Below are 21,244 nucleotides of genomic sequence, written 5' to 3'. Positions count from 1 at the left end.
AGATGGAGGGGTGGAGGAGGCAAGAGAGCTAGAGAAAGAAAGCGGGGGGGCAGAAGAGAGATTAGACGGGGGAGCGAGAGAGAGAGCATGGAGAGGGCAGAGGGCTTTCGGGGGTGAGAGGTGCTGTTTGGCGCCCCCCTTCAAAGGACTCACCGGACCACACGTGGATCGCGGGGGGTCGCGGACGCCAGCTCCAGAGGCTGCGGACAGGGGGCACCGCCACGCGGGATGCTGAGGAGGGGGCAGCTCCCCCCGCCAGCCGCCTTGTACTCCTACACCATGATGGGGACCAGACTGGGGGGGCTTTGCCTGTTGGGAGTCCTGGCAGCAACTTGCATGGCTGGTAAGAGAGAGAGAGAGAGATGAAGGGGGAAAGTTGAGGCGGGGGGGGCATAAAATATTAGCCTGGGGTGGGGAGGAGAGTTCCCTGATGCAACAAGAAGGGGAATCCCCGGAAAGGAAACGATGAAGGCAATAGGGCTAGTAGCCAGCCAGCCAGCCAGCCAGCCAGCCAGATCTATCTATCTATCTATCTATCTATCTATCTATCTATCTATCTATCTATCTATCTATCTATCTATCTATCTATCTATCTATCTATCTATCTATCTATCTATCTATCTATCTATCTAATCTAGCCACCTCCCCCTCTCTCTATTTGTGTGTGTAGTATATATGCTATTTATACACACATCCAGATCATCCTTCTAATTTATGTACACAGGCTAATCTATATACAACTCACCCACCTATTTCTTCTCCTTTGCAGCTTTTTCTTGATCTCTCTTATCCAGTCTTATCTAGCTATCCTCTTTCCGCTGTCTCTGCGCTTTGCGTGTGTGTCTGTTCATCTCTTCATTTGTCTTTTCTCCAAATGCAGTGCTTAATTTGTATTCCCTCCTTCCCCAGGGTGTCTTAAACCCCATACATTATTTCCCATTAATGCCAGGGCTTGGCTGCAATACCTGACACGAAGCGATACAAGTCAAGAGCCAAAGTGCCTCTGAGCATGTGCAGTTAAAATGAGCTGTTAGGTGGTCCACTCTCAGATGTGGCTTCTTTGACCGGTCTTGAGCCCTGGCAGCATCTCCCTCCTTAAGACTTCTGTGCTCCCCATTCATTCATTTATTTTCTGTACAATCCATTGACATGCCTACCATCCATTCAGGAAAGAAGGAAAGAAAGTGGTAGATAGCAGAGGTTTCCTGACTGTTGGCCTTAAACGCCCATGCTTCTGTCTCCTGCTTCAGCTGTCCCACTAATTAACCCTTTCCCCTCCCCCTTTTCCCCTCCAGTGCAGTTTGTTCCTGCAAAGACCTACGAGGACTGGTGGGCATACAAGGAGACTCTCCATGGAAGCTTCGTGCCAGGTACAAAGTCATCGCTGGCTGGTGGTGGTGGTGGGCAAGGGACCACTTCAAAGAATGAGTACCAGATTGCCCACTCTTACTTGCCTTCTAGCTCAACTCAGACGACTCACCTAGGTCAGGTGGCCCCTGACCAAATGATATAGCATTGACTTTTCTTGTGAGTGGCGCCTATACTGAGTTGTGCAGACATTAAGGCAAAATACTTCTCGTTCTTCATCATCTTCTTCTTCTTCTCACAACACCTACTGATTTCCATAACATCATGTGACTATGAGTTCCACGGGGCATTGGCCAATAGCCAATGCCCTGTGGAACTCACAGTCACATGTTGTTATGGAAATCAGTAGAATAGCTGGGTCTCTGTCAGTCTTTTCACTTAGGATGGAAAGACCTGGCTCAATGGGAGAGCACAGGTGTTGCATACAGACAGTCACAGGTTCAGTCTCTGACATGACCAGTTTAAAAGAATCGGGAGGTAAATGGAGAACTGTTGCCAGTCAGAGAAGGCAAAACTGGGTTAGATGGGCAAACAGTTTGACTGGATTTAAGGCAGCTTCCTATGGATCTAAAGTAACAACATCAAAGGACAAGGGATTGGGAGGACAGGTCATATTTCCATTTTAGATTTTATATAAAGATTAAACAAATTGATAGAAAATAGGGTTATCAATTGATATTAAATATGACAACTAAGTGAAGCCTCCATGGTTAGAGGAAGTATACCCCTGATTGCTGCATACTGAGGACAAACAATGGGGCATGGCTAAAACTTCATGCCCAGCCTGCAAACTTCCCAAGACTCATCACGCTAGGAAATTGAATGCCAAGCTAGATGGCCTCTTAGTCTGATCTAGCAAGCATCTCACAAAGGATATTGTACATTTGGAAAAGGTGAAGAAGAGGACAACCCAAATTATCACAGGCTGGAGCAACTTCCCTATGAGAAAAAATTCATATGTTTAGGGCGTTTGGCTTAGGAAAAAGGTAAGTAAGAGGGGGACATGTAAAAATTATGCACGGTGTGGAAAACGTGGACAAAGAGAAGGTTTTCTCTCTTATAGTTCTGGAACCCAGGGTCATCCAATGAAGCAGGATGACAGAAAAATCAGGACAGACAAGAGGAAGAATTTCTTGGTGCATTGCACAGTTATTTTGCTGCCTCTATTAGATCATCTTTATGCCGCCCAGCGGAGCTTTTTAAAGTCGTGCGAGGGCTCTTACACTCTGGCCCCCATGATACTATGGAAACATCTGAGACCCGCTGCAACGAAATTGCTGGACACTTTCAAGATAAGATCGCATGTATCCGCAGGGACCTTGACTCTGATGTTGTGACAGATGAATCCATTGAAGTGTCCGGAGCACGGCCTTGTCCTTCTTTATTGGATGAGTTTCAGTTGGTGCAGCTCGAGGAAGTGGACAAGGTGCTTGGAATGGTTTGGGCAACCACGTCTGTTCTGGATCCTTGCCCATCTTGGCTAGTGAAAGCTAGCAGGGCTGGGACCACCGGTTGCGCCAAGGAAGTGGTTAACGCCTCCTTGAGGGAGGGAGTAGTCCCTGGTAGCCTCAAGGAGGCAGTAGTGAGACCTCTTTTAAAGAAACCCTCCTTGGACCCAGATAATCTGAATAACTATAGACCGGTGGCGAATGTCCCTTTTTTGGGCAAGGTTTTGGAGCGGGTGGTTGCCAGCCAACTCCAGGCGCTCTTGGATGAAACCGATTATCTAGATCCGTTTCAATCCGGTTTCAGGCCCAGTTTTGGCACCGAAACAGCCTTGGTCGCCCTGTATGATGACCTTTGTCGGGAGAGGGACAGGGGGAGTGTGACTCTGTTGATTCTCCTTGATCTCTCAGCGGTGTTTGATACCATCGACCATGGTATCCTTCTGGGGAGACTCGCGGAGTTGGGTGTCGGGGGCACTGCTTGGCAGTGGTTCCGCTCCTACTTCGCGGACCGTCACCAGAAGGTAGTGCTTGGGGAACATCACTCGACACCATGGACTCTCCATTGTGGAGTCCCTCAGGGGTCGGTCTTGTCCCCCATGCTTTTCAACATCTACATGCAGCCGCTGGGTGCGGTCATCAGGAGTTTTGGAGTGCGTTGCCATCAATATGCTGATGACACGCAGCTCTATTTCTCCTTTTCATCTTCCTCAGGTGAGTCTGTTGATGTGCTGAAGCGTTGCCTGACCGCGATAATGGACTGGATGAGAGCTAATAAACTGAGACTCAATCCAGACAAGACCGAGACATTGTTGGTGAACGCCTTCCCTGCTCAGATGGTGGATGCTTACCCTGTTCTGGATGGGGTTACACTCCCCCTGAAAGAACAGGTACGTAGTTTGGGGGTTCTTCTCGACTCTTCCTTGTCTCTCGAGGCCCAAGTGGCCTTGGTGGTACGGAATGCGTTTTACCATCTTCGTCTGGTAGCCCAACTATGCCCCTATCTGGACAGGGACGACCTCGCCTCCATTGTCCACGCTCTGGTAACTTCAAGATTGGATTACTGTAATGCGCTCTACGTAGGGCTGCCCTTGAAGACAGTTCGGAAGCTTCAGCTGGTGCAGAACGCAGCTGCCAGATTAGTGACGAGGACCAGTCGGTCTTCGCATATAACACCTGTCCTGGCGCGTCTGCACTGGCTTCCTATTTGCTTCCAGGCGAGATTCAAGGTGCTGGTTTTGACCTATAAAGCCTTACACGGCGTGGGACCTCAATACCTTGTGGAACGCCTCTCTCGCTATGAACCTACCCGTTCACTTCATTCAGAATCTAAGGCCCTCCTCCGGGTACCAACCCATCGGGAAGCCCGGAGGGTGGTTACGAGATCTAGGGCCTTTTCTGTGGTGGCCCCTGAGTTGTGGAACAGCCTCCCCGAAGAGGTACGCCTGGCGCCTACACTTCCATCTTTCCGGCGCCAGGTAAAGACCTTTTTATGCTCCCAGGCATTTTAATCTTCTTAACTTTTTTAATCTTTTAATCTGTATTTTAATTTTTGTAGTATTTATTTTGTTTTTGCTGTGCTTTTCGTTGTTTGTTTGTATATGTTTTGTATTTTTATTATGATATATTGTATTTTATTTTGTTTGTTCACCGCCCTGAGAGCTATTTCGCTAAGGGCGGTATATAAATTGAAATAATAAATAAATAATAAATAAACTATGGAACTTGCTACTAGAAGATGGGGAAGGGCCGTAGCTCAGTGGTAGTGCATCTGTTTTGCAGGCAGCAGGACCCAGGTTCAATCCCTGGCATCTCCAGGCAGGGCTGGGAGGGACCTCTCTCTGAAATCCTGGAGAGTTCCTGGCAATCGACTAGATGGACACAGTATAAGGCAGTTTCCTATGTTCTTAAGATGTGGAGGTAGCCACCAACTTGGACAGCTTTTAAAAGGGGATTAGAAAATAGTAATTATGGCTATTTACAACCTCCAGTATCTCAGAGGCAGGATGGCTCTGAATACTAATCTTTGGGGCATGACAGCAGGGGGAGGCTATTTTCCTCACGTCCTGCCTGTGGGCTTCCTATAGACCTCATCTGCTTGGCCCCAGAGGGACGCAGGATGTTGGTCTAGGTAGGCCTTTGGTCTGATCCAACATGGCACCTCTTGTTTGTTTTCTTAGCAAGGTGCTTCTTAATTGGAGGAGACAGTGAATGGATTTGGAGAATGGAAAAGGGCAAATGGAAAGGTGGATGGAGGAGTGGACGTGGCAGGTCTATCTTTTCAGGAAAGAAAGAGTCGATGATTATCGGAAATTAGGGGGTGAGCGGCAGGCTATGCTGGGCATGGGACTGAAGAAAAATAAGTGTGCAGGTGACACGAAGGACAAAGTGAATGGACAGCCGGATCATTCCAGAGACAGGATAGTTGATTATAAAAGCATTTGTCTGCTCCCACAGTGTAATCTGGAAGGTCTTCCTTTGGCCACTGAAGAAAGAAGGGCTGTATTTAATGCTATGCCAGGGGGGTTCCAGTGGCACAATAAGTTTTCCATTTCCTCACATCCCCCTGCACACACACACCCCAAATGTGCCCTGCAGGCTCTCCTCACCCTCTGGAGCTTATTTTGAGGGTGCCCAGCAGGGCCGGCACCAGCCTGCCCTGGGCCCACATGCCCACACCTACCTCCCCGTCGCTTCATGTCAATACCCTGCACATTAGGCATGCAAGGCTGCCATCAACCAAGTTGACGGGGGCTTCCCTAAGGGGCTGATGCCTCCACCGCCATCTTGGTTGATGGCAGGCATGTGCACTATGCTACGTGCGTGAACATGCCTGACATCAACCAAGGTGGTGGTAGGGGCGTTAGCCCCTTAGAGAAGCCTCTGCCACCATCTTGGTTGGTGGCAGGTATGTGCGCACAGCGCACACAGCATTCCCTACAATGGGAGAGGTAGGTGGGGTGTGCGGACGGGCATCGCAGGCCTGCTTGGTCTGTATGGGGGACTGGGAGCTTCCTCTCTGCAATCTGCGGCAGGGTCGGGAGTCCACGCTGCCGTGGATCATGGAACGGGAATGCTACCCTCCCACCCTAAGGAGGGGCTTTTCAGGGGCCCTTGGCCAGGGCCCAACCTGGCCACCCTGTGGTGCTGGCCCTGGTGCCCAGGGGACTGGAGGGGACAGGAGAAAAAGAGGAAGGTCCATTGCACATGTGGATGTCCATTGCACCAGCGGAGCTGCAGCGCTGGATGCAGCCCGAAGTTTGCAAGCATCCTTATACGGGAAGACATCTCATATTTTTAAAAAAAGTTTGGGCTCCTGCTTTCCACATGTTGACTGGTACAAGCAGCAGCTTGCAGCTTTGTCACCATTGTTTTTACCACACACACATGCTTCATTTAAAGAGAAGACATGCATCTATTCCTCATCATATTGGCAGCAAGAAGCTTGACCATGCTCAGGCAGTGTCTGATCAAAGTTGAGAAAATAAAATAGGTGTGTGAGTTTGGCAGAGGAGTTCCTTCATCAAAAGTTGGAATACCTGTGCTGTGACCTCTCTTTCCACCCTTAGGGATGTCAAAAGGTGGAGAATCTGGGCCTTCTGTTCCCACCCTTGGAACCTTGCCTTCCTGTTTCAAAATGATTTCTCCCTCTTCCCTTGTCCCTCTCCATTTCTCCCCCCACCCCCTACCATAAACTCATATTTTCTCCTTTCATTTCTTTCACCACAACACTTGTCCTTCCTGCCTCCTTCCTTTCTCAGGCTTTGGCTCCTTCAAAACTTCTAAGCTGCAGCATAATATGTGTATGCCTGTGTGTTGGGGGGACACCTAGCTCCCAGTTTTGCCATCAGAATAAGCTATGCCACTTAAGCAGACGTATTGTAAATGGGCTTCATTTGCATGATTAATTCTGAGCTCAGGATTTGGGTTTCCTTGCCGCGGAATGTTGGCACCGATTCCAGACGTCCAATTAGTTTTTTGATGCCAGATGGATATATATACATATATATGCCTCACTCATGACCCCCTGCGTCGAAGGTTGGGGATGACTTGTGGAGTCCCAAGAGTGGGTATCTCCTCTACTGCCTGGCTGGCAAGAGAAGGAGGAATGCCAATACAGGCGGCTGCTACTCTGTGCCTGTGCGCAGTGCTGAGCGTAGGTGGGGGCTGGGCTCAGCAACTGCAAGAGGCTGCATTAATATTTAATATCTCCCTCGCCCGCTCCAGCGATGCAGCGAGCGGAAGGCAAAGAGAAACAGGGCCACAGTGGGTGGGTGGGGTGGGGTAGGGTGGGGGATTGGGGGGGCTGGTTAGGATGGGGTGGGGACCACAATACTACTCCCTCCCCTCCCGGCACCTAGGGCATGTGAAAAGATGGGATGCATTTCCCCCCTTCCATATTGACAGGAAGACAGAAACACAATTAAGTATACACATACAGATAAGAATGCAAAAACACACAGGAGCCACGGAGGGAAGGAGGAATGAAGTGAGCTTGTGCACATACAGAGAGATGAAGGGATGCCCAGAGAGGGCAGAGCAGACATATTGCTTTCCTAAAACGCTAACGCTCATTATTAAAATGTACAATGTGCATGCGCGCGCACACACACACAGAGCAAGGAGGCAGTAAGGAAGCAGCTTCTCTGGTCTTCCCTTTGCTCTGCCATTCTTTCTAGGAAGCTGGCTGTTGGTCTCCTGGTGGGTGAGTCCAGAGTCTGGAGTGTGTGATCCTTCAGCTCTGCAGTTCCAAAGCAACTCATGACCCCACGTGTTGAAGGTTCCAGGTCAGGGTTCCAACTCCCAGAGTGAACCTATGCATCCTCAGGATGCTCTTCCCTTGGGAAGGCCCGCAGCTCAATGGCAGAGCATCTGCTTTGCGTGCAGAAGGTCCCAACTTAATCTCAAGGTAGGACCAGGAGAAATCCTTCTGAAATCCTGGAGAGCTGCTGCCAGTCAGAGTAGACAGTAATGAGCAAGATGGACCAATGGTCTGATTTGGTAAAAGGCAGTTTTCCAGATTCCTATGTAGACATACCCTTATCAGTTGGACAACAGTGGGGACAAGTCAGACAGGGGATGCCCTCCCCCACGGGATCTTAATCATATAGAGAGGCTGAAGGGGGGTTGACACACATTGCACGCTTAGGTGTGTTTACTCAGAAGTAAATCCCACTATATATTGGCAGGCATTGTATTGTTAATGTGGGCTAACAGAGTTTTCTTCGTCTTTCTTGTGTTCTTTTCCTTTCCTCTCCTTTTCTTTAATGAATCTTTAATAAAAATCAATTACAAAAAAGAATAACTCCCACCACATTCAATGGGGCTTGCTCCCAAGTGTGCACAGGATTCCAGCCTGAGCCCTGGTCTACCCATGCAGCAGAATGAGGCGGCAGAATCCTAGAGTGGTAAAAGTGACTGTGCCACTTAGGAGGGCAAGTGAATAAACACGGTTTTGAATGCTGCCCCCCCCCGTGTAAAACAGACTCTATGCAAGTAGAAAATAGGAAGAAGGCAGGATTAGAACCTTTCTCCCTGGTGTGCCAGTTACCACTTGAATGGAGTAGGCTTTTGTTTGTTTTTATGTGGGAGGGAACATTCAAAAATGATACTGCCCTCACAATCTGAAGTGGTACAATCTGCTCTGCCACCTTGGGACTTTTCCACCTCATTCTGCTGCGTGTCTAGAGCAGATCTTAATTTTTTCTCACACATACAAAGACACAAACAGGGTGTGTATGCATGTATATGGGCATGTGCACCCACCCACCCACAGTCAACACGGTGCTGGAATTGGAATTAAAGACACATACAAATCATACATATTGCATACACTGCATACCTCAATATAAAGTTTTTTTGTGTGTGTGAGGCTAAGTCTGGTGCCTCTAACCCCTGCCCCATCCCAAACCAGTTTGCAGCAAATCTAAAAGCTACATTGGGTCATAATTCTGTTTAGTTTATGTGTGTATGTGTACGGGGTCACACTACTCCCTTCACACAATAAAAAAAGGCCTGGAGGGGGCCTGCATAGGCTAACCACTGCTCTCCCCATGCAGGCAACCATGCTCACCTGATGGCGGCGTGTCCTGAGCATTTAGAAAACCATTCTACATGTGTACTGATGTATACATGCAGGGTCCTTCCAGAGGGTGAAGAGGGTCCTTGGCCAAATAAGGCTCTTTGCTCATGTGGAGGACTTATGCGTGTACACCAGTAGATGAGCAGAACCACTTCCCTTGCACTTGGAATGCACAGACGTTAAGGGGTGTGGCTGCACCAAGCAGCAGGGGGTGGGCCTAACTCCCATGTCCCCCTCTTCTTTCAGTGCATGGGTGTGTGTGTGAACCCTTTTCTGTTTCATATTCTCCCATTCCCCGTTAACCTATATCTGTTCTACACATTTCATTTTGTTTTTCTTTTTAATATTGATGGCTTTATGTATATTTGTTTTTAATTGGATTTTAGCTGTGTGTTATTTACAGCTTTATTGGTACACTGCTTGGACAGCTCCTTGATCAAGTGGTTTATAAATCTTCAAAACAAATGTTAAATAAAAATGTACACACGTGACCAGTTATGGGACAGAGAGGTGCAAAGATGCTTGTAAGCCTCACGTGTGAAAATGGGCCCCAACATGCATATCAATGTGTTTGTAAAAGACAAATACCACTGGATGCTGTTGTGAAACAAAACCCCCATTGTGTGCTCTGCCTAGCCTTCCTCTCCTTCACATGATCTTGCTGACACACTCTCCAGATACCGTCTCCCTCGCTTGCCTCCTTATATTTGCACCCAAGGGGCAAAGGGATGAAAGTGAGTATTTCCTTGGCTCTCACTCAAAGATTCAGCAGGGCTCAATCCTGGAATTTCTTTGTTTCTGTTGCTCTCTTGCAGGTCCCCCATTCTGGGGTCTTGTGAATTCGGCTTGGAGTCTCTGTGCCATTGGCAAACGCCAGTCACCCGTGGATGTCAACACAAGCCAAATGGTGTTTGACCCTTTCCTTCCCCCACTTCGGCTAAGCACAGGCGGGAAGAAGGTGCGTGGTTGTGTGCGGAATGCCATGTGCAGATGCGTTTGTAAGATTTCTAGAATATTTCCTAGTAATTATGTCTAGGGTTGCAGATTTTGTCCTCGTCATCTGAATGGATCCAGACTAAATCGGTCATGACTATCTTTTCACATTGATTTCAATGGGACCTACTTGCAACTAACTTAGCCTGGATCCAAACCCAATATATTAAAAGATTTTAACTTGGCTTTTCTGTCCCATCACCAAGGCCCCTAAGGTTACAAAAAAAAGAGTAATAAAATATTATGAACATTCAACATTTTTTAAACAAGTGCAGCTGATAAAATATCCCTAGCGAAACCAAGAAGAGAACAAGAAGTCAACCATCAATCATACCACAAGCATGCTGGAATAGTGACAGCTTTTAACCTGGACTCTGGAAGCCAACAGGGAGGGGACCAAAAAACCGCCTGAGACAGAGAGTTCCACGGTCTGGATGCCACAACCAAGAAGGACCTATCTATCTGACATACTTATTGCACCTCTGCTGGCAGGAACATGGAGTAGGGCCTCCATTGAGATCTTGAATGCCAGATGGAGCAGGATAATGTGAGACAAGATGGCCCTTTAAGAATTATCCTTTGATGATGACAGTGATGATCAGTGGTGTAGTAGAGAGGAGTAATGGCTCAGGTGTTTTTTGAGAGCAAAAGTGATGACATCATCTGCTGGAGCATCAGAGTAAGAGACAGACCTTCCTTCTTTCCATTGAGCTTAGGATGGTATACATGGGTGTGGGGTACTCCACTTTACCCTCATAACAGCCTTGTGAAGTAGGCTAGGCTCAGACAGTGACTAGCCTAATGTCACCCAGTGAACTTCAAGGATGTGAACTCCGCGTTTCCCCAGCCAAATTCTTAACATGCTAACCACTACACCACCCTTTGCTAGTTTAGTTATCTATGACTGTCAGCTGCTGCTAATAAATGGGGTATTATGCTACGTCTTAGGCTGTGTGTATACATTTACAGAGCTTGGAAAAGTTGGCTGGGGCTGATGGGAGTTGTAGTTCAAAAAAGTAACTTTTCCAAGCTCTGATTTTGTATATGTGTTGGGTGTGTGTGTGTGTTTTTCTTGAGGCAAAGCTAGGAACTCGGGGGGGGGGCGGCTAACAGGGCTAGCATAATGAGCTCCTGCACTTCAGGGGACAGCCAATGTGGTGCTCGGCAGATGTTGGATTCTCCAGTTCTCATAATCCCTGACCATTGGCCATGATGGCTGATGGGAGTTGTAGTCCAACAACATCTGGGAAAGGCCACATTGGCTATCCCGATATTGCACATTTTGTGTAGTCAGAGCACTTTACATAGATTATCTCAAAAACTGTGACAGCCGCCCTTTAGGTTAGGCCAGATGATGGAATCGGGGTTGAGGGAATGGTGCTTTGCTGAACATCACCTAGGGAGTTTATGGCTGGGGTGAACGAAGGGTACAATGATACGCCTTGCACTGGATTTTCACCTCTCCCCATCTCCTTTCCCAATTATATTGTCTCCCCTCCTACAGATCGGCGGCACCATGTACAACACAGGACGGCATGTCTCCTTTCGTCCAGACCCCCTGCAGCTGGTGAACGTTTCTGGTGGGCCTCTGCTGTACAGTCACCGGCTCCAGGAGCTCCGCCTACACTTCGGCAGTGAAGACGGGTTTGGCTCTGAGCACCGGGTAGATGGCGAGGGCTTCTCTGCTGAGGTGATCCCAGGCCCTGCTCAGACTGGGCCTAACAACAATGAAAGCAGACTGATGTATTTTGCAGATATTCTAAGCTCAGGGGCCAGTCTATCTGTGCTGGAAAATCAAGTGGTGTTAAAGCTTTTCTTTAAACGCACCTCACATTTACGTATTTGAAACATTTATACACCAATCGTGTCAGATTGCAGCAGAAAAACCAGTACAATGAAACACAAAGATACGAGCAGCTCATAAAGGCTTTATGGAAAAAGGTATCTGCTTAAAAGCTGCTCTAGGAGCAGAAGGAAAAGCCCCTGGATATAGAAGAAAAGCATTTGAGAGAGACAAGTTCAGACTAGCTTCCTCCTTTCGAAGTGCAAGTTTTGCTTTTGCTGTCTCTTTCTCTCATGAGGGAGGATTCACACATGCTGTCATGCCTTGGCCAAGCTTTGGGGCAAACCACAGAAGGGAGGCCTGGCAAGCTAACAGGGATTATTCATAGGGGTGGAGGCAGTTTCCATGGTTGAAGGCAGGCTGAGGGAGACATGACACTGTGAAGCACAGGCTAGTGATCCGATTCTAAAAGAGATAAAGCAATGAATGATATTAGTTGCTCACACTGAGGAGCTCACTTCAATGCAAGAGTTTTGTGAGGCCTGATGTGTCCCTATTGGCTTCTGAGGGTCAGCTGACAGTACTCTGGCTGTTGGGGGAAGAAGTCACCTGACTCTATTCAGGCTAGAATTTCAGCCCAGGCTGCGCCTTTGATCCACGGTGCCTAATTGGTCTGGTTTGCTAAGGGACCAGGGTGCTGGGGGTGCAGGAAGGAAATAAGATGCTAATGACTGGTTGCTGGAGGCCCCAGTGTGTGAGACTTGCAGCTTGAAGTGCTAGAGTCTAAAAAGACCATTCTCACTTGATTCTGCTACATTTATAGATATGAAAGGATTTAAAAACTTTACAAGGGACACATCTAGAGTCTATAGAACATACAATAACAGTATCTGCTCTCTGTGTTGGGAGGTCACATAAGATTGTTTGGTTATTGTTGTATATTCTATAGTCCCATAGGAATAAATCTTATTCCTTGTAAATACTTTAAAACCTTACATATCTGTTCTAAAGATACATGATATTGATTAAAGTACATCCAAACTTCCTGGAAAGCTGAAATCTGGCACAGATATAGTCTACTGATTACTGAGGAGGGAGGGCAAAGAGAGTCTGAAAGGATGACATTTTTGTCTCTCTGGAAAGGGGGGCGCAGGAAGAGTGGGGTGGGGTGGAAGTATATTCCCAAATTGTTGCGGTACTTCCAGGTCACCTGGAAAACTGGAATTCTGGTATAAACATAGGCAAATAATATAGATTAAAACAAGTCTGAAAATGGGCTGGTTTTGCAGCTAGGGCTCCTTCCAGGCAATTTTTTTTTTTTGAGCATTCATCCTGACTTCTTTGTGCAAAAATTATATGACTGCCTGTCAAGCAACTGTTATTCCACCCTTTCTAGTGCATTTTCCTGTCACTTTCCTTGCCACAAGAAGTCTTTTTTTTAAAGTGGGTTCTAAAGCTTTAATCCACTTTCATTGTGCAAACCTAAATTTGCTGGTATGCGATTGAATCTCTCCTGCATAGTAGTGCCAGTCTGGAAGAGACCCAAGAGTTAAAATTTAGGACACAGTTTACCTCCCTAATAGGAATCAGCATTCCAACACAGAATAAGGAAAGCTGCATATTGAATGGCAGGTGGGGCTCTGGGAATTTCCCCTTCAGGCTTAGATTTGGACCTCTGGCTTGTCCCGCAGCAGTCAAAGTCTTAATTTCAGTATGCTGTAGTCAAGTGTTGCTTTAGGATTGCGGATACCCAGGTTAAAAGCTGTACAGCAATAAAGCCGTATGGGTGATCATGGGGCAGCCACTATCTCACAGTCTAAACTACCTCACAGGGTTGTTGTAAGGCTAAAAGGGGAGGGAGGAAGAGATCCATGTATACCTGCTTTGAAATCCTTGGAGGAAGGGCAAGATGTAAACATAGTAAATAAATGAATGAATGAATAAATAGTTCTGTGTTTGCAAAATGCAATGTTTATTTTATGTGTGTGTGTATGCACTTGTGGGCACACATGTGTGTACATGCAGTTTTATTTTTTACACTCCCCTCTAGGTGCAGCTGATCCACTACAACCAAGAGCTCTACCCTAATATCTCAGAGGCCTCACGCAATCCCAATGGTTTGGCTGTCATTTCAATCTTTGCCAATGTGAGTCCCTTCTCTGCCCCTCCCCCCCCATCTAGGGGATACCCCATTGGTGCCTGGGTGGCTCAAGGTAGGGTGGAAAATTAGAGAAGAAACAAGGCCTTTGTTGATTTCTGTTTGCAGATTGGACCAAGTCCTAACCCTTTCCTAACCAGACTGTTAAACAGAGAGACCATTACCCGGATCTCATATAAGAGTAAGTGGAAGAGCTTTGGCGAAGATCTGCAGGACTGGGACAGCTAACAAGTGAGGTGATGATGGGAGAAGACATGATAGGAGTTTGGAAAATGGTGGGTGGTATGTAGAGAGTAGATAAAAAGATACAATTTTTGTTCCTTTCATAAAACTGGAATCCATAATAGAGTGGCCACTAATTTAGATGGCTTTAACAAACACTCATAGACGGCAGGTTGCTTGGCTATGACCTAGCTAAATGGAACCTCCACATTCAGAGGTAGTATATCTTGAATACTACCTGCTGTGCACAAACAACAGGGGAGGATTGTTACTGTAATGCCTTGCCTGTCGGTTTCCCAGAAGTATCTGCCTGAGCCACTATTGGCAATAAAATGTTGGCCTAGATGGGCCTTTTATCCACTCGTGTAGGGCTCTTCTTCTGATGTGCCCGTGAATGTATATCTTTCCTGACAGATGATGCTTATCTTCTACACGATTTGAGTCTTGAAGATCTTTACCCAGAGACATTTGGTTTCATTACCTACCAAGGATCCATGTCGACCCCCCCATGCTATGAAACGGCCACTTGGATCCTCATTGACCGACCCATTAACATTACCTCGGTACAGGTGAATGGCCCTGGGACAGTGGAGTCTCTTCATTTGTAAATGCTCAAGGAAAGCCCCTAGGCCCGCTCTCCCAACCTGTTAAGATTTCTCTGCCCTCCAGCCTCTCCTGAGAACACAAGAGTCCCAATGCCTTACCCTAGGGGTTCCTAAACTGTGGACCACCAGTGGCCTGTGAGATTCTTTCAGTTGGTCCACGATGCCTCTATGTGTATTAAATATTCATATCAATTTTAATTGTATTTTAATTGCTTCTTTTATTTCTTATCTTGTAGTTATTGTAATATGATCAAATAAAAGAAATAAAAGAAGCAATTAAAATACAAGTCAAAATCACACAGCATCTGGCACAGAGCATTAAAATTCCTACAACTGGCAGAAAAATAATTAAGCGGTCTGCCAAGAACCTCAGCAGTTTTCCAGGGGGGCGGGAATGGGGAACGGCTTCCCTAAGCCATTCTTGACTGCCTTTCCACTCCCGTCTCTTCCACAGATACACTCCCTTCGTCTGCTCAGCCAGAACCTTCCTTCCCAGATTTTCCGGAGCATGAGCGACAATTCTAGACCCCTACAGCCCCTGTTACACCGAAGCCTTCGGGGCAACCGGGATCCACGGCGCCCCACTCGACGTTGCAAGGGCAGCAACTACAGGCTACACGGTAGGCAGACCAGGAATTTGAGCTCAGCTCTTCTATGCTCTGACTTGCTAGGCTTCGATCCCCTTCCACTTGCTTGCTCTCTTTACTTACTTACTTACAGCATGTACAGGCTGCCTTTCTATCAAATATTCAAGGCAACTTATGATAATAATCGTAATAAAAATACACAATGATTTTTAAAAGACCAATAAGGCCAATTACAATCTTAAAAAGAGACTGAGACCACAGCCACATCATACATTTATTCCACTATTATTCCACTTTAAATAGTCGTGGCTTCTCCCAAAGAATCCTGGGAAGTATAGTTTGTGAAGGTGCAGAGATTTGTTAGGAGACCCCCTGTTCCCCTAACAATTACCAGAATTTTCTGGGAAGAGCAATTGGTTGTTAAACCACTCAGGGAATTGTCACTCTGAGGAGAATAGGTGTTTCCTCACAACTCTCAGCACCCTTCATGAGTTTGTTTCTAGGATTGTTTGGGGAAAGCCATGACAGTTTAAAGTGGAATAATAGTGGAATAAATGTATGGTGCAAATGTGGCCTAAAAGCACGGATGAGAAACCTGCAGCCATCCAGTTGTTGTGGATTCCAACTCCCATCAGCCTCTGCCGAAGTGGCCAACGGACAGAAAGGATGGGAACTGTAGTCTATTTATCAGTGCAATCCTAGATGCATCTGCTCAGAAGCAAGTCTCATAGACTTGAGTGGGGCCAAGTTAGGGAGAATAAGGTTACAGTCCATCACTGCTATTGTTAATTGCCTTGGGTTTTTATTATTATTATTATTATTATTATTATTATTGTCTTTATTTATACCCCGCCATCCTTCCAAAACTGGAACTAGCGGCGGCTTCCAGATAAAAAACACATATAATTAAAACATACAGAGTCTAGATTAAAATAAAATTAAACTAATTCCAATATTAAAACCATTCATACTTATAGCTAAAAGAGAATCAAAAAACCAGTTTAAGAATGGAGGGATTAGGCATTAGCAATGCAGTTCCCGTCAAGCCCTATCTTTAGCAGCCGTCAATACGAAAGGCTTGTTGGAATAGAAAGGTCTTTGCTTGACGCCGAAAGGACTGCAAGGAGGGGGTCATTCTTACATCCCTAGGAAGGGAATTCCAAAGCCTAGGGGCAGCCACCGAGAAGGCCCTATCACGCGTCCCCACCAGTTGTACTTGAGAGGGCGTGGGTATTGAGAGAAGGGCCTCTCCTGAAGATCTCAGGGCCCGGGCAGGTTCATACAGAGAGATACAGTCTGATAGATAGCCTGGACCTAAGCCGTATAGGGCTTTATAGGTCATCACCAGCACTTTGAATTGTGTTCGGAAACAGACTGGCAACCAGTGGAGCTTTTTTAACAGGGGAGTTGTATGGTCCCTGTAACCCGCCCCAGTTAACATTCTGGCTGCAGCACGTTGAACAAACTGAAGTTTCCAAACAGTCTTCAGAGGCAGCCCCACATAGAGCACGTTACAGTAATCTAAGCGGGATGTGACTAAGGCATGTGTCACCGTGGCCAAATCAGTTTTTAGATTAGATGAAGTAAAAACATTAAATAGGCTTGGTTCTTAAAGAGTTCTATTAGGCCAGATCCTTGCAAACTTCCAAACCATATCAAAAACTGCTCCCCTTAGTTTCAAAACTAGATTACCCTTTTACAGGAGATGGGGGTGGCTGTTTGACTTCCTACCACCATCACTGCAGTTTTCTGAGAGCTCTGTTCATTTTGTTGTCTGTTCCATTAATTAATTTGGCAACAGCTGGTTCCCTGATTTAAAATATAAATAGGTGTTTGTTCTTTAGATTAAAGATATACTATGCGTGGGGGAACGTAAGTGTCCTGCAAAATGTCATCAAGAGTGTCAAATATACAGTATCTCAGGCAGCTGCAGTGTGTAAAATGGGAAAAACAGAAGGGAGCAGAAAAAGAGGAAGGCCAAACAAGAAATGGATTAATTCCATAAAGGAAGCCACAGACCTGAATTTACAAGATCTGACCAGGGTGGTTCACGACAGATGCTATTGGAGGTCACTGATTCATAGGGTTGCCATAAGTCATGATCGACTTGAAGGCACATAACAACAAAATGCACTGCATAGTACCATAGTGTTCATTCACACATGTGCATTTACATTTGTGTCACCAGAGAAGAGGATTCTCTCTCCCCCCTCCCACTCCGAGAATTAACTGCTTGATAGATGAAGAGAGATGGCTGAGCCCTGAAGGATACAAACGTTCACAATTCACACCAAGACAATTTTAACAAAGGTCTAACTAAACGTTATGTTTAATACAACTTAACATTTACATGCTGTTGTTTGAAACAGAAGCCAAGGGCACCATCTAATCAGGAACGGGGTCTGGGGGAGGGTGTCTGCCTCTGTGTGTGTGTAACCACTTTTTCTCATGCCTTGGGGAGGGAAGCCACTTTTGGAACCGGTTAGCAGTTTGTCTTCTAGGGCAAAGATCAACTTCACAGGGCTTGATTTCAGCAAGGACCACAGCATAGCGTGGTGACAGAGAGAGGGTTAAAAAAAAAAAATTCTTGACCTGTGCCATGGTCCCAGTTGGGACTGGGTCCTTGTGGATGCTCTTTAAATTAGTGCTGCTGAACCAAAGTATTTGGCCCAGCTGAAGGGCAATCTTACCTTTCAATACAAGTTGGCCAAGATTCTTGCAGCAGCCCAGCCACATTCCTGGGTTAGGATGTTTCCAGTGGCATTTGGCAGCAAGGCTTTTACTATGGTTAAAAAAGAAAGAAAAACTCTCGGCCCTCTCATATTTAAAGGTGACACTGAATGTCGGACGGTTCAGGACAAACAAATGAAAGTCTTTCTTCACGCAGCGCATAGTTGAACTATGGAATTCTCTCCCACAGGAGGCAGTGATGGCCACCAACCTGGATGGTTCTAAAAGAGGATTAGACAAATACTTAGAGGATAAGGGTCTCAAAGGCTACTAGTCATGATGGCTATGCTCTGCCTCCACAGTCCAAGGCAGTATATTTGTCAGTACCAGTTGCTGGAAACCACAGGAGAAAGCTTGTGCTCAGGTCCTGCTTGTGGGTTTCCTGCAGGCATCTGGTTGGTCACAGGATGCTGGACTAGATGGGACACTGGCCTGATCCAGCAGGCTGTTCTGAAGTTCTTATGTAAGACCCCCCCCTCAAAAAAAAAACTTCTTAAAAACCACCTGCTCAAAAGTCTATGAAATGTCCTGTGAAAGGATGCACGTGCATATTCACCACACCGTGCAAGCACACGCAAAGAAGTGAATGTGGAGATGTGCTCCTTTACATGTCTACTCAGAAGTAAGTTCTGTTGATTTCAATGGGGCTTATTTGCAGATAAGTGGGCATAGGATTGCCGTCTTAATCTTGTTTGTAGTTTAGCCCTTACGGAAGACTCAAAAGGGCAGTGGAAGGATAGTGATTTACCAGAAAAATTGGGACTATCCCTGACAAATAGGGACAGTTGGAGCATTTGACACACAGGGAGGATCTGTTTTAAAAAATCCTTTTCATAACCTGTATTTTTTTTCTTCTCTTTTGCAGTTGATGGTACACGGTCTCCGAAAACTGTTGTGTAACTGAAGTCTGCTGCTGCAGCCGGTTGAATATTTGAGGGTGGCTGTGACTCCTTCTAAATTTGATGCCTAACTGAGGAAGTTACAGCCTCCCACTTCTGGGACTTGTCTGTCTCCCACCATATGAAAGAGAATAACACAGGGTGCCTGTGAACAACATTGGAATGTGTGCCTCACGGGTGTTTAGAACACACACACGCCATCCATATGGCTTCTAGAGGCTTAAGACAAATGAGACCCAAGCTATTTATTAGCAGAATGTTACATACCCAATTGAATAGCCATATCTTAAAAGGGAATGGATCCACCCCAGATTCTTGAAAACTGGAATCTTGCCCTCTGACATTGCCTCCCTGCTATCCCAAAGGCAATTCATGTTTTTTTTCTAGATGTCAAATATATTCAGAATCTCTATGAATCCCAAACATTAGGGAGAGAGAACGTAACCCAATTTCTGGGCAGCTCAGCCAAGCTGTATACGGCAGACAGCTGTACCCCAAATGCTGCAAACACATCAGAATGTTTGGTTGGATATATAAATGTAGGAGACCATCCCCATGACATGTGAGTACACCAACAAAATATTTGTGGAACATTCTGTGAACCTGAGGAGCCAGAGGCCCCCAAAATAAAAGCAGGACTGTTCCCCTCCAATATTAATGCCCTGAACCTCAGGAAGTTTGAGGGGGGGGGGAATAGGACAACACAGAAATACATGGGAAGAACCCCACATTTCATTATTTTTTGAGAGAGAGATACATTGAAACTCCATCCCAATTTCTGTGTAAATCTGATGAACTCTGGAGTGGAAAATATAAACAGGGACACCCCCCCTCCTAAATCCTCAGTATATCCTGGGATGTTTGGGAGATCAGAAAATACACAGCTATACAATTGTAATTTCTGAATGGCCTTCAAGAACCTTAGCTTGGAAGCAGGGAGAGGGAAGAATTTTGTTGCCAAAAGAATCCACCTTTTCAATATGGATTAATATTATTAATTAAAAGACAGTTTTCAAAACAAGATTTGATTTCTTTGAAGTGAAATTTCTTCAACTAGATCAGGGCCAAATCAGGTGCTATTGTTTCATGACCCCACTCCGGCCATGTAAAGTGGGGGAGGAGGGGGAAGGAAAATTAAAGCAGAATATAGTAGGTGAGATGGGGAGCTGAACCTTACATGCACCCACGCCCGCCCGCACGCGCACACAACCTGTACTTCCCCCAAACCAAATTCTGTTCAGCTGTTTTTCTCCCTGTGAAGATTACTTTAAAGCACCCTTGTAAGTAAGTCCTCAAATGGTACTAGCCTGCAAAAAAACCTTTACCATCCTGCTTTGAGCTGGCACAAGGAGCCCTTCTGCAGCAATGCACTGCATTTCTATGCTGGGTGTGGTTGGAAGAGGGGCCCACTTGGCTTCTATGCTGGGCACCAAAGCAAGACAGGCATGGATGTCCATGGGGGATGAACTGTAATCCCCAGATTCCCTGTTTACTTTTTTTTAAAAGTAAGCTTCTAGCATTTGTAGAACCTGAGATACAAGGTACTATTCATGGCAGTCATCTATAAAAGGGTTGCCCACTGACTATAGATTATATCCATTTCCCCTTCCCAAGTCAGAATTGTATGCATCTGTAGGGCTTACAGATGTAGGTTTTGCATATATACAGAACATATGTATGGGATCGTGTCCACTGCTGTATGGGATTGTGCCCACCCTCTCCCACATCCAGCATATCAGCTACATGGAGTGTTGTCTGTATATATAGTTTGAACGCTCATAGATTGTCTGCTCAGCTGGGGATCCTGCAAGATGGAGAGAGCCAAAGTGCATGTGCACAAGCTAAAAATGAATAAATCAGCAAATGAATGAATAAATCTAGTACAGTTCACAAAACCCAGGATAAAACAGAACAATCAAAATCATATATAAGAAATTATAACAGATTAAAATAATAATATATTAAAATGTCTGGGAAAATATAAATGTCTTTAGCCTGTGCTGACAAGATAGGAATGGCAAACGTGTCTGGGGAGGGAATGCACAGGGAAGGGACACCAAAAGATCAACTTCTTCTCCTTTCATATGCAAATCTAGTCTAGGTGAAAATGACATCTGCACATTCCTAGCATTGCATGTAGAAATCAAGGCTGCATACACGCCATACATATAAAGCACACTGTTATCCCCAGAGAATCCTGGGAATTGTGGTTTATCCCTCACAGAGCTACAATTCCCAGCACCCTTAACAAAGTATAGTTCCCAGGATTCTTTGGGGAAAACAAACATGGTGTATGCGTAGCCCAAGTTTATTTGGAAGCACTCTTAAGCAAATTCTATGGATAAATAGGAAGGATAGAAGGGCCCATAGGT

The 21,244-nt window shown here is 46.0% G+C and overlaps 1 protein-coding gene across 1 annotated transcript; it reads left to right on the top strand.

Moving 5' to 3' along the window:
- The first annotated feature begins 55 nt into the window (after positions 1 to 55).
- Positions 56 to 19,947, top strand: CA11 (carbonic anhydrase 11). The gene is made up of 9 exons (XM_061588835.1): positions 56 to 343; positions 1,296 to 1,370; positions 9,711 to 9,853; positions 11,393 to 11,578; positions 13,722 to 13,817; positions 13,938 to 14,010; positions 14,466 to 14,620; positions 15,111 to 15,276; positions 18,839 to 19,947. The coding sequence occupies exons 1-9, from the start codon at positions 229 to 231 to the stop codon at positions 18,871 to 18,873; spliced, it is 1,044 nt and encodes a 347-aa protein (XP_061444819.1). The 5' UTR covers positions 56 to 228; the 3' UTR covers positions 18,874 to 19,947.
- The last annotated feature ends 1,297 nt before the right edge of the window (positions 19,948 to 21,244 follow it).

The sequence above is a fragment of the Rhineura floridana genome, chromosome 11, assembly GCF_030035675.1.
Source record: "Rhineura floridana isolate rRhiFlo1 chromosome 11, rRhiFlo1.hap2, whole genome shotgun sequence".
Classification (NCBI taxonomy): domain Eukaryota; kingdom Metazoa; phylum Chordata; class Lepidosauria; order Squamata; family Rhineuridae; genus Rhineura; species Rhineura floridana.
The sequence above is the reverse complement of the archived record's forward strand: the minus strand, read 5'-3'. Positions and strand labels throughout refer to the sequence as shown.